Source organism: Porites lutea, chromosome 5, assembly GCF_958299795.1.
Source record: "Porites lutea chromosome 5, jaPorLute2.1, whole genome shotgun sequence".
Lineage (NCBI taxonomy): Eukaryota > Metazoa > Cnidaria > Anthozoa > Scleractinia > Poritidae > Porites > Porites lutea.
In genome coordinates, this window is record NC_133205.1 from 35680209 (window position 1) to 35693770 (window position 13562).

At 37.8% G+C, this 13562-nt stretch overlaps 2 protein-coding genes across 3 annotated transcripts; one reads left to right on the forward strand and one right to left on the reverse strand.

Annotated features, from left to right (window-relative positions):
* Positions 1 to 114: 114 nt before the first annotated feature.
* LOC140937264 (kelch domain-containing protein 1-like) lies at positions 115 to 6715 on the reverse strand. Its single transcript, XM_073386806.1, has 7 exons — positions 6220 to 6715; positions 5522 to 5674; positions 4436 to 4624; positions 3626 to 3778; positions 2803 to 2955; positions 1816 to 1989; positions 115 to 1341 (listed from the first exon to the last, which is right to left on the reverse strand). The coding sequence occupies exons 1-7, from the start codon at positions 6431 to 6433 to the stop codon at positions 1181 to 1183; spliced, it is 1197 nt and encodes a 398-aa protein (XP_073242907.1). The 5' UTR covers positions 6434 to 6715; the 3' UTR covers positions 115 to 1180.
* Positions 6602 to 13056, forward strand: LOC140937266 (N6-Methyl-AMP deaminase-like). Of its 2 annotated transcripts, XM_073386807.1 has the most exons (10): positions 6602 to 6709; positions 7072 to 7220; positions 8281 to 8341; positions 9083 to 9170; positions 9622 to 9703; positions 10002 to 10128; positions 10906 to 10986; positions 11745 to 11880; positions 12282 to 12385; positions 12837 to 13056. In XM_073386807.1, the coding sequence occupies exons 1-10, from the start codon at positions 6635 to 6637 to the stop codon at positions 13035 to 13037; spliced, it is 1104 nt and encodes a 367-aa protein (XP_073242908.1). In that variant the 5' UTR covers positions 6602 to 6634; the 3' UTR covers positions 13038 to 13056. The 2 variants fall into 2 exon arrangements, with proteins under 2 accessions (XP_073242908.1, XP_073242909.1); XM_073386808.1 differs by lacking the exon at positions 10906 to 10986.
* The last annotated feature ends 506 nt before the right edge of the window (positions 13057 to 13562 follow it).

The following is a 13562-nucleotide window of genomic DNA, read 5'->3' on the forward strand; positions in this document are numbered from 1 at the left end:
TCAGGTGCTACAAACAGATTCTACGGTTTAGTGAATTATTTTAAAACTTAAAATTTTCCATGAGACAAAGACGTTCTAACAGTTCCAGTCCACAATATTAATTACTATTTTAATTTCGCGGCTTGCTTTTCCAAGTATTTCAAAACATCTATAGTGAAGATGAGATAGATGTCATCATGTCGACCATCATGTCAAGGATCATACGAAATGTATGCTCAATGCTTCATACAATGCCTCATACAATACAAATTTATTGATCCTTAAAAGTCAAGAAATGGGTTTCAAAAATACTGTCATCATGTGGTCTGTTTAAAGTAAAATCTTCATTAAGCAAACCCCATTTAAAGACGACATCCTGTATAAAGTAGTCATGAATGTCTGTAAGTCCTAAAATTTTCTTCCAGTTTGTTCTGCATAAGAACCCTTTGTTAAGTGAATCCTATATTATCCTATAGTAGCCGGAGACCAAGTTCTTTGATGAGGAAAAAGGGGCAAATAACAGGATGAACAGTGCAAAGAAAAAAAACTGGTGAAAGAAGCAAGCTGAGTGGGGACATGGGAGGCTGAGAGGGAAGGGGAGGCAAAACTTTCCCTTGTCAGTTACCACTGAGTATGTCTCTTTGTCCCTAACTAAGGAGCCCAGTTCCAAGCTGACCGATCCCTTCACTGAGTTGTCTTTTCTTTCAATAATATTCTGTACAAGATCAAAACGTTAGTTGCCCCTACTCATTTCTTAGAGTAGTGTTGGGAAGTTGGTAAATATGACGCAAATGCATCTTGTGTGATCATGTCCTTAATTCTCATGACCACGCTGCTCCATAAAGCATTAATATTACAAGGAGAAATTTCATGTTGATCACTTCAGGACATAAAAGGTATAGGGTGGAGACTAGCAAGTGTCTTGTGAGTGTGTGCTTAATACAGGTTTCTCTGTATAGGGTTTTCTGATGAGGTTCAGATCCCCAGTGGCACTTTTTTATGGAGAAGGGGGGGGGGGTGGGGTGGTTGTTGTCTACTTCTTTTCTACCTAGTGCCTACTTTCTTGACCCAAATTTTCTACTTTCTTTAACAGATTCACTTTCCTGAACTTATCAGTTAAAGAACATTGCACTAGTAAAACTTATGGGATGGTGTTCAAACTTCTGAGACACTACTGTAACAAAATGATGGCTGTTATTTATCACTGTTGTTCATCTGATGACTCTTCATATTCACTACTGTCCTCCTCTTCAATTGTTTCACATTCTGTGATGTTAGCAACTTGGCTGGTGACACCTTGTGGGATGACAGGGGGGACATCATTAGGGTCTGGGCCAAGGGAGTTCCCAGACAAAAGTTGTTCTGCAAAAAAAAATCCAAAAATTTACAAAGTGGTCTGTGGGTGGCATAGAGGTATAGATCATAGAGTAAATTATTGAATTGACTAGTGTACTTGGCCATAGTAAGTTTATTATGATAAATTTTAAATATTTGTGAAGCACCTTTTAGAACTGCGGGCTGGGAGACATTTTTACTGCTTGTATTTTTTATCTGAAACACGGTAACCAAGGGTTGTTTTACAAAACAAGAGACCATGGGAACCCAAGGAAAGTCACAAGGTGGAAGGGTGGCTAAAACAGTTCACTTCTTTTTTCTACAGAACAAAGGACTACAAATTTGTTTCTTGCATTTACCTAATTGGAAGCGGTTTCACATCCCAGAGTTTAACAATCATTAAAGTTGTTGGGGAGTAGATCTCAATGGCTATCCCTGATGTACAGATGAAAATTTAAATAATTAGCATTTGGGCTTTTAATCTTTAAAATGTTTAATCACCTTTGTCTATAAGATGAACATCTCCATAAAATTCTTGACACTGCATTGTCTCGGCATCAAAATCAGAAGAACCTCCATAGAGCACAAACTGGTTTCCTACAAGTGTAGCTGTATGCACTCCTCTGGCAGGGGGCTTTATTCCCAATACTGATGGCTGAAGCCATTCACTAGTTGCTAAAGCAGAAACAGTAATGTATCATAAAATATTTATTATCTTTCCTACTGGCAATGGAGATTTTGCCAAAATATTCTGTCTGAAGCTAGTCTGGCAGTTTTCTGGTAACTATCTGGCAACCCGGCAAAACCCATAACTACCAAAAAAGTTATTCACAAGAAGTGCAATATGCTGGCGTTTGTTCCTGTTTCTAAATACAGCTTTCGAAGTTCAGGTATGTGTAGAAGGAAAATTCTGTACGTTTTGGATAAAAAAGTGATACTGAACCACCAGGGATGCAACAATCTCTGGTAGCAATCAAGTGCAGTGATTCTGTTACCTCTGCGGCCTGCGTCCATGATGTATAAAAATCCGCTGCAAAGACACAAAATAATTCATGGGATGCATCCCATAGGACGCAAAGAATAATCGATGGATTTGAAGATTTTTTGGTAGTATATCCTGTTTGTGTGATTTCTGTGGCTGTTGTTTAAAGATGCATATTTATGTTAGTCTTTTTTGTGCTTCTAGTATATAGAAGGACTACATTTTAATTTCAGTAAACTGTAATAAAGAGTTTTGGCCTCTGTCTCCAGATTAACTGTCTGGTTACACGAAGGCCCAAGCATTTTCAATTTAGGAGTCCTTGTTTTTTTGAACTGGGTATGGACAGGGACTCGTGATTTTTCACAAGATGAGTCCCAGGACTCACTATAACTATTTGTAACAAAATCACGGCAAGTGGTGGCCTTACCATGCCAATATGGTTTAAGCATCCTAAATCTAAATCTAAATCTAAATCTAAATTCAAATGAACCATTGTGTTTGCATACCTACATCAAATATATGCAAATCATTAAAATGTGCATTCTCTGAACTTCTTCCTCCAAAAACAACTACTCTGTTGCCGACAGCAGTACATGTGTGAAAAGAACGAGGCTCTGGTTGTCGTCCTGTGGTTGGTGTTGGGATCCACTCCATTGTTTCTAAAAATTATTAAATTCCAAATGTCAATGCTACTTGAGAGAAAATTATTATTGAAATAACCCATTCAACCTAAATTTGAAGAATCAGGATTTATATAGAAAGAAAATCTAGTTGTTTCATTTTAATTTACATTTTCAACAGGGTGGTCCAATCAGCTTTAAGGCTGGTATCCATAGGGGCCCTGTATTTTACAAATAATACTTAACAAAAGGAATTAAAGAATTATTTGACATTGTTTAAAAAAACATACATTTTAAATAATCTATCTTACAATAAAAATTTCAACTAAAGGAAACATCACTAAAGGTTATGATAAGAAAAAAAGATCTTGGTTGGTGGCAAAAACAATTCTGGACCCAAGCCCATCCATTAAGTTATTTCCACTGAAATTCTTTCAGGGTGACAGTGCCCAAATGTTCCAGGATTGCTTAGGCCCCTTTTGAATGGATCAACAGCCTAGTTTTACAAAATATGTCTGCCATGCTTTCATGACATACATGTAGGTTACCTAGCCTTAGATTGTCCCAGATTTCATATTGTACCTGAAAGTGGTCCTCATGAACCGCCTACTAAGTATACTAGGCCCCACACAACTTAAAACGACTTGCAAATATCACTTAATTTACAAGTGCGTCAACTGATAATGAGTGAAAACTTTATTTCAATCACCTGTATCCAAAATAAAGAGATCATTCTTCCTGCCAACACTGTCTCTGCCTCCAAAGATAATAATTCTGGATCCAACAGCACACATTCCATGAGCTGCTCTAGGTGTTGGGCACCCAGTAAATGGAGGGGATAGTTTTTCCCACGTACAGTTCTCTGAAAAATATTGTTAATATTCGTAAGAGTAAAAATCTAATAAAAGACACCCACTCCAAACTAATAACAGGGACCAAATTAAAAGTTGAATTGACTTCCTCACAAAAGAACTATTATTGCTTGAATGTCAATTCAGTTTATAGCTGCAGACTTGTCATTTAAATGTTTACCGATAAACCTTCGAATCAACTTTGAAGACTGACCTCCACCTGATCCCCTTTGGCACCCATCTCTACCCCACAAAAATTTTACTGAGTGTCTGTGGGGTAAAAAATTGTATATGTCTGGAATATCAATTCTGTTTGATTTAGGAGAGAAAAATATGGAAAAAACAACTGGAGATTTGACAACGACAGCTATTCATTATTTTTCTACCCGAGAAGCTGGGTGTAACATTTTTTATAACCAGGCATAATCCATCAGGCCCTAAGCAACCAGTGACAGATCCAGGGGAGGGGCCCAGGCCCCCCTTATTTGTAGACCAAACTGAGGCCTGAAAGACCAGGCTTCCCCCTTATCTCAGGGTCTGGATGACTGCCCCACCCCCCCTTATCTGAAGGTCTGGATCTGCCATTGGTGACAGCATTGATATTCTGGAATTCTTGCATTAGTGCCCAGGAAAGATCTATCCTACTGTAACAAAATTTATGTGCATACCAGTATCAAAACTGAAGAGATCATTGAACCACCCAAACGCTGCTCCTTCTTGATCTTCAGTTTCTGCATCCTCCAAAGGGCCAAATCCGCCAAAAAAGAAAATCTTGGTTCCTTTTGCAACAGATGTTAACTTGTCACGCGGGGATGGAGGAACACCAATGCATTCAATTTTTTCCCACTGCTTTGTTTCTGAAGTAAAAAAAGCAAAGTATAGGGATTTACAATGTAACCATTAAAGGGGATTGACTATTTTTGATTTCCACTCCTTTACATTTTGCCACATGGGTACTAGCTCAACCCTACATGCGTATAGATAAATAATTACTCTTATTTACACCTTTCGATTGTTGGTGAAAAAGTCAAAGTAAAAAAATACATATTTAAAGCACTAAGTCACTGCATTTAGATGTTTTCAGCTGCAAAAATATTGTTTAACATCTGTCCCCCATTCAATATTCAAATCAAAATTGGCAGAAGACAAACCAGTTGGCTCATTACAAAATTAATTTGGTGACAAAAAGGAACTGAATCAGTCTATAATGAAACACCCTAAGTTTGTGATTGATGACAGTGGCATGTAGGACCTCAGCACAGCACACCTCTGTTATGGTCCACTTAGCAGAAGGTCACTGGATCGACAACAAGGGTCCTAAAATCAAACCTTATAGGATCATGCTAGTGGTAATAGGCCTTTGTCTTTACAGTACATATGATGCTGTGTCACTATGCAGTGTTGTATGATGCTTGGCCTTGCCTCCCTTATCCTTACCTGGTCAATTATAATTGACTGGGAATGGGAAGAGCGACAGGCCTCGACCTTAATAGTAGCATCACCCAACTTCATTGAATTAGAAGTTTGTGGAAAAAGACTGATACACGTACATTACATATACACGTACATTTTTGTAACGAGCCTTCTTCAGGCTCACTGATGTCATGTGTTTAAATAAAGATTATCCTATCTTAGGCAGACATAAAAGGTCTAAGCTATAATATATGATCTCCCTAATATTTTTTTGCCAGTCTGTTAAAACTAATTCAAACAATTTCTAAGTCTCCTGCCACATTAAGTGTACTAATGCTCACCTGTATCAAGAGCATACAGATCATTAAACCATCCACTGTCTCTGCTAAGTCCACCAAAAACATACAGTTTCTTTCCAAGAGCCGCCATTGCAGCAGAAGACCTGGCTGATGGCAACTCACCACCAGTTACAATCTTGCTCAAAGACTGTGAATCTAGGGGGGAAAGCAAAGATGTATTTGCTTTAAATGCATTGTTGGTTGCTATAGTATGGTTTCTACATTTCGCTGATAAGCTAAAACTAAAAACCTCACGGCAAAACCAAATACTTCACAGCAAAAACAAAATAGCTTTGGTTTTGCCGTGAGGTATTTGGTTTTTGCTGTGAAGTATTTGGTTTTTGCTGTGAAGTATTTGGTTTTTGCTGTGAAGTATTTGGTTTTGCCGTGAGGTCTTTGGTTTTGCCGTGAGGGTTTTGGTTTTGTCGTGAGGTATTTTGTTTTTGCCGTAAGGTATTTTGTTTTTGCCGTGAGGTTTTTAGTTTTGCCGTGACAGTTGTGGGCCACCGTAGTATACACTGTAGTGCATTTTACTGCATATACTTACACCCAAGGAAATGATCAGCACATAAAAAAGGTTATAACAGGACATAAAGCCTACCTTATTTGCATCGATTAAAATCGACCGTGTCATGCAGACACAGATCAAAACAACAATTTTCACGTAAGTTACAATTATTTTAATTGTTAAAACAGCTTACCAACATCGAAAACGAGTATCTCGTTCGATTCTGTTGATTCGGAGATATCGGAAAGCCAGCGAACTCCTCCGAAAACGTAAAGTTTATTTGCCATCGCCGCTGCACAATGGCCGTCTCGAGATGGCAATTTGGCCTGCGTTTCCACATTCTTCCATTCAACCTTTATATCGTTCAAAAGCTTTGTTCCATAGGTAACCGACGATTCATTTCCCATTTTAGCTTGTGTTATATGTAGAAGGGAGACTAAAAGTTGAAATGTAGGCCTGAAAAACACAGCAAATGCTTTTAACTTGGAGCTTCGATGATCTGTTCTATGACCGCGCGCGAACTTCAGATTTTGGCGGGAAGAAGCATCAAAAGTCGATAACCCCAGCTGTCCAATCACAGCTCGCAAACGTAAATCGATAGTTTCAACATGGCGGAAACGGACAGTGGAAAGACTGCTGAGGAAAGAATACCTTTCAATTATTTCAAGAAAATCCCGAAAATCGTAAGTATTTTAGTAGGAAGATTTCTTACCCATATTTACCACAGATCAAAGGATAGTTTCCTCGAAGGGCGCAGTTTCTGCTAATTTTAATCCATCGATCGATTCATTTTAGCCATGTTTTAGCTGACTTCAGCGAAGATTCAAAGGCGAACACACTTTCTCGTAGATGATCAGCTCTTCAGGAAAATGATTTTATCATCTAAACTCAACATTAACCTTCACCTACTAACTAAAATTTCTCGTCCAGCTCATATCCCAAAGGAATATCTTACTTTGTATTAGCCGTGTGAAATAAGCTTAAATTATGATCAAGAAACTTATAAAGAACATAAGAATTAAGCTTAAATTTCTTCTAATTTCAGGAACTTCATGCTCATATTAATGGATCTATAAGCTCAGAGACGATCAAGAAGCTCATTCAAAGAAAGTCCACAAAGGAAAAAGGCCAGAACAATGTAGTGTCACAATGGGAAACAACCATTCTGAAAGGCGACGAGAAAAATCTCGACGAGTGAGTCTTGACCACTACAATATTTCTGGGCCTTGACCAATATATTTGTCATTACTTTTAGGCAACAAACCTACCTCACGAATTGTTTAAAATAAATCAGAAGGACCCTGGGGGATTCGTTGAAATCCCATTCAACCTCATCAAATCCACCAAGGTATATATAGGGAGGAATTATGACAAATCCCCTCTCCATGAGTGCAGCAGTTAGGCCCATGTTTTGGTAAATTCACAAATGTATGAATTTCACGTGCAAGAAGGACATATGGTTTTGTATGCTGTGAGTTTGTGACATGCATGTAAAGTACCACCCAGCAATGGTCTCTTAACAGTAGAAGGGAACTCTCAATTTTAGGTGGCTGTTTAAAGCTACAGTCGAAGCTCTTGTAAGCAACCTCCTTGGAAATTTGAAAACATGGTCGTAACTGGAGCTAGTTGCTTACAAGAATGAGCTCTTGTAAGCAACCTCATGGTTAAACAACTGAGTGTGGTCACTTACGAGAGCTCCAGAAACTCATACAGAAAATAATAATGATAACTCATGATTCATACAGAAAAAACAAAAGAAATTAATGTTAAATCAGTGTCTTTTTATCTGATAAAGACACAGTTAAACTTTATGTCCAAATTTTAAGACCAAAATAACCCCTAGATCTTTATCAATAAACCATTAGTGCAGTGTGCAATTTCATTTAAGTGTTGATTTATATAAATAAGACTCTGAGTGGTCGCTTATAAGAGCTGAAAAACAAAGCAAAGGTCTACTGCTTTGACCGCTATTTGGCCATATAAAATAAATCCAAAATTGTTCAGTCAAGATAGCTGCATTTTGGCCTTTTTTTGTGTGTGTTTTTATTGATCTCAACTTTTTCTCTGTCCTAAAAATGCAAAACAGAAAAAAATTAATGAACTTGGCCAATATCCAGCCATCTTGACCTTGTGCTTATATCCAGCTTAATGGCAGTGGAAAGAATACAATGTATTTGTCATAGCCAAACGGCTATGTGCAGAGGTTCAATTTGTTGTATTTTATCAGTTACATATTCCTTTTTCATGCTCACAGGTGTTTTAAGATGTGGGACTTTATTTACCCACTTGTGGATGACACTGAGGCAGTGTTCCTGGTATGAGAAAATTAAATAAATTGAGGGCATTTTGTTTCCTCTTGGAATTGACCCTTCTACGGTTTTTTGCAACTTAGGCCCGTTTCAAACTTCATACTACTGCCGCACCAAAGTCAATTGATCAAATTAAATTCAACTTTAGCACGGCAGTAGCGCGATGTTTGAAACCAAGTCGTGCTACTGCCATGTAGCAAGGCAACCTACATGGCAGTAGCTCGACTTGGTTTCAAACGCCGTGCTAGCCCCGTGCTGAACTCAATTCATAAATTATAAATACATTAGAATACATTTTAAAGTTTGCTAAACCGTTTCTTTATTTTGTGTTTCGTTTTCGGCAACAGCTGTTCTATTCAACTGAATTAAATTCGACATCTGAAACCAAGTCGTGCTAGTGTCTTGCTGCAGTCCAGCTACAGTCGAGCCAGCTTAGCACGGCAGTAGCACAACGTTTGAAACAGGCCTTAAATTAACTTGGACAAGTTAGGGAAAATAGTTGCCTCTCTGTACCTGTACATAGACCTCTCTCAAGGATGGTTTCAAATCCTTACTTGAACATAAGAGAGAATATTTTGAAACTAACCATTATGTTACTTGTAGGTCAGCCTCAATCTCTGTTAGAAAAAAATCCACCCTGATGGGAATGAGGTCTCCCTTTCTAAGTATAAGTTGAGAAACGCCTTAGATTTAAGCGGGGACTGCTTACATTACTGCCTCATGGGTGTCATTTCGGCTTTCTTGTAGGTAACTAAAAGTGTGATTGAAGACTTTGCGCAAGATAATGTGAGATATTTAGAGCTGAGGAGTACCCCAAGAGCTAACCCAAAGACAGGTGATGCCATGGAAATTAAACATGTTTTTTTTACTACCATTTAATAAGTCTTTGGGCATAGCAAGTAATTTAGCAGTTGCTTTAAGTTTTATTATTCAAAATTTATTATTTGACCACATCTTTGTAAATAATTAAATTTCATGTTGAGGGATTTAAAAGGTTGCATGTTAGATAACAAGTTGGAAATACCAAAAGGAATGCTAAGCTTTTATAGATATTTTTTTCTAAAACAATATGATTCTTAGGAACTATGTCATTGTGTCAAAGCTTATGGGAGGTTGAAAGAGTTAAGGCAAAAATATCCTGAAGTCAGGGTATAATTTCTTTTTGCTTGGTTGGTAAAATTCTAGCAGGCAAAGCAAAATTTTAACATAGCCTTGACTGTAGATTAATGCAGAACGAATCACTCCATGGCTTTCTACAGCTTTCCCCATTTCATTTTTATCCACAGGAATGACAAAGGAGTCATATATAGAGGCAGTCTTAGCAGCCATAGAGGAAGCCAAAACAACAGTCCCTGACATTACTGTGAGGTAGTTATCTCTAATAATTGTTATACTTTTGCCATGGCTGCCCCCACAACCACACCCTACTCTCTAAAACCCCAGCTTAATGATGCAACATTATAGTTCAATAGTTTTGAGTCAAGTAATGTTGTAATGTTTGGTTCCCACAATGTTTTTCCAGTATGTTTTTGTTGGATGAAAGGTTTCATTTCCATAGCACATTTTGCACTTTCTTGTAGGAAGATGTTCTAAAGCCATATTTTAACATAATTTGTTGATAAGTGATAAAACTGGTAATTCACCCTTTCCTGTTTGTCCACACAAGATTTATAGCGGCTATAAACCGCAAGTATGGACCAGCAGATGCCTTACATACTGTACAACTGGCGTCAGCAATCAAAGCAAAGGGGAATGGAACATTAGTAGGAATAGACTTGAGTGGAGATCCTAAAGTAAGTGTACTATAGTTGACCAAGTCATCTTAAATTTTTTGAATTCTGCACCTCTATGACTTTGTTTCTGTGACTGCAAGGGTGTGCCCTCAGTGACTTTTAGCGCCCACCATGAGCACTGCACCAGTTTCCTATCTAGTTGTACTTTGTGTAATCATGCAAGAACAGCTGTGTAACCTAGAAGGCTTAGTAGATATTGCTGACCAACCACTCAAGTGTGATGAAATCAGAAATAGATATTAAGTTCAACTAAGAAATGCTCATCATGTGAGTCACCCATAGCTCAGTGGTTAGAGTGTCCTATCAGTATTTGGAAGGTTGTGGGTTTGGATTTTTTCCGGAGCATTTCTTAGTTGTACTTATTATTTATTTCTAAGACATTGTGGGTTTGAACTTAACCATTAAAGCCCCAATATCCACATACTAATCTCCAGACTGATTTCCATACATTTCCCTTAAGAATAATATTAGAAGATTGAATTTGATAAAATATCAAAGCCTTTACCCTTTGAGGATCAATTTATTACATCCCATAACCATTTCTGTTGATGAGGTATTGACGTTGTTGAGGAGAAAAATCATGTTGGTCACTCCTGGGATTTAAGGGGTTAATGGCCCTTTTCATTGACAGTGATATTTAATTTTACCTCAGCATTATCCATTCTGGGTTCACATGAGTTTGGTCCTTAGAAAGGGGAGGGGAAGAAAGGGGCTATTATTTCCTCAGGAGTTAGTGTTGAATTATTGGTTGAGAGAGAACTATTTTCTCTATTCCAGGCATACAAATCAACGGATTTTGTACCAGCACTTAAGCTTGCCAAAGACAATGGTCTTAAACTTGCCTTACATATTGCAGAGGCAAGTATATTGATAACTTAATGGTCAGTGATAAAAAAATCTGTTCATGACAAAATTAATTCCATTGGTGAAAGATCATAAGATAGAAGGGTGCTAGGCTATACATAATAGGTGAAGCAAATTGGGAACAAATTGGGTGCTGTGATTGGCCTTGCATGTCAGGTCAAGATGGCTGGAAATTGATCAAGTTCTTATTTATGTTGTTATGGACCGAAACGAAGGTGAGGTCAGTAAAAAAGGAGACAAAAAAACAAGGCCAACATCCAGCCATCTTGATCAAACAAGCTAGGTCAATACAAGATTCATTATATGGCCAAAAGATAACTTTTTCTTGCAGGACCAATATGGGAGATCTTGAGCGGGCAAGATGAGCCTGTAGCTTTCTTGCCCTGGTAGCCAATCAGAGAACAGGATTTGCTTCATCTTGCCCGCTTGCAGATTCAACCGTATAATAGGTCAGAATAGCATTGTTTCTAACATGTCTCGGAGGTCTTGTCATTTTTCCATGGCTGAGAATTAATAAAATGGTATTTTGAAAGCTGTAACTAAATTAATTGACTCTAATTTTCGTCCAGAAAAGGGTATCACTCTCTAATGGCAGTTCACAAGATTCAAGATTGTAACCTGTGACCAGGCTTTACTTCCATTTTCTTAAAAGTGATTAGAGGGTATAAATTTTATGAAAGCTGCTGGAATTTGGCCCAATCTGTGATCTTTAGCTAACAAAACTAAAAACTGCTTTTGTTGATTACATTAAGGTTCCTGACATTGATGAAACAAGAGTCCTGTTGAGTTTGATTCCTGACAGGATAGGACATGGAACCTGCATTCATCCAGAAAATGGGGGTGCAGATGATCTTGTAAACATAGTCGAGAAACACTTAATCCCTATTGGTAAGTATTTTAGTACCATTAACCCTGGTTTCCATACTGATCCCTGAATAAAGTCAAGCAGTAATTGTGGCAATGTCAGTGATTGCAGCAATTGTGTGATCATTCAAAAACCAGGCAAGGCAAATCTCTACTGGTGTACATTTTTTCTCACTTTATTGGTGAACAAGTTTACTTACAGAGAGAAATGCCATAAGCACAAATTAAGTTCAAAAGCTGAAACATGGTTAAGTTGTCATGGGTAATTTGACGTGCAATTTTCAGCTCTTTGTTGACAGACCACATGACAAACATGACTAATATTGCACGCATACAGTAGTCTTTGGTATTTTGCAGATGTTGATAAATCTCTGTACTGGAGTTTTTGTAATCACTCTTACCTTTAAAATTTTGTTTGCCAACAGAATTATGTCTAACTTCCAATGTAAAGACCAAGACTGTACCATCCTACACAGAACATCACATGGACTATTGGTACAATGGCAAAAAACACCCTTGCATTGTTTGTGTAAGTGATTTTTTATGTTGTCTTCATTCTTCCTGGTGCATTTTCATTAATTGTTTATGTTACAGGTCAAAATTATTCCAACCTGTTTGACCTCCATGGCCAAAGCAATACTCAGGGTCTCAAACACGAGTGACCATCTCCAGTAGGAGACATAAGAATAGTGTCCTCATTTAGTACTTTTGTGCTAAATACTTGAGAATGGTCCAATGCACTTTATGGATCATACGGATCGTACAAACCATAAAACACTGAGCCCTGATGTAATAATGAGATGCATGCTTCGTATGTACTCAGAATACAGACTGTTGGCAATGCTGACAGTTTGTACAGACCATACGATCCGTCAATTGCTCTTAACGGTCCATAACTGTGTGGCAGTATTGAACATGACTGAAATAATTTGGCACTCAATATAAAGTGCATTGACATTTTTTTACACATTACTTTACAGACTGATGACAAGGGCGTGTTCTCCATCACTTTGTCAGAAGAATACTCAATAATGGCCAAAACATTTAACCTAACAGAGGAAGAAGTGTGGGATTTAACTTTAAACAGCATAGATTATATCTTTGAAAATGACTCAGTCAAGAATACTCTAAAAGAGACATGGAAGGCAGAAAAACAAAAGATTATGTCTGTAAACAAATAAAGATATATGTTATTTTTTATATTGTTGAAAGCCATATAGAATTTACAGTCCTCACCTGATTGAGTAAACCATTCCTTTTTTTAATGACTTTATCCCCATCTGCACCCTAAAAATGGGGAGAGTCCATATCCTCAATATTTTTTCTCCCATGCTCTGAAAAATCAAATCAAAGGATTTGTTTTCAGTCATCACCTTTAAAAAAGCATGTTCCATGTTGCTTCAGTTTTGAAGGGGAAGGGATAGAAGCAAACAAGGACTGAAGGCATGCACGTATGCGCCCCAATAATTCCCTCCTTTTTCTTGCCCTTCAAATGGCTGCCACATCCACTGCGTAACCTATACCAGAGTAGCTAAACACTATGCACTCTAGTATAAAGATGGGAGCAAAATCAGTGTTTTTTAGAAGCCCTGTTGTTAACTCATGGAGGGTCATTGGAAAATCTATAGGGGGAGGGGATCGTAAGGGCTAAAATGTGCAAAAGAAAGACTGTAAGCTTAGCTGGAATTTTCAGAGGGGTGTGGTAT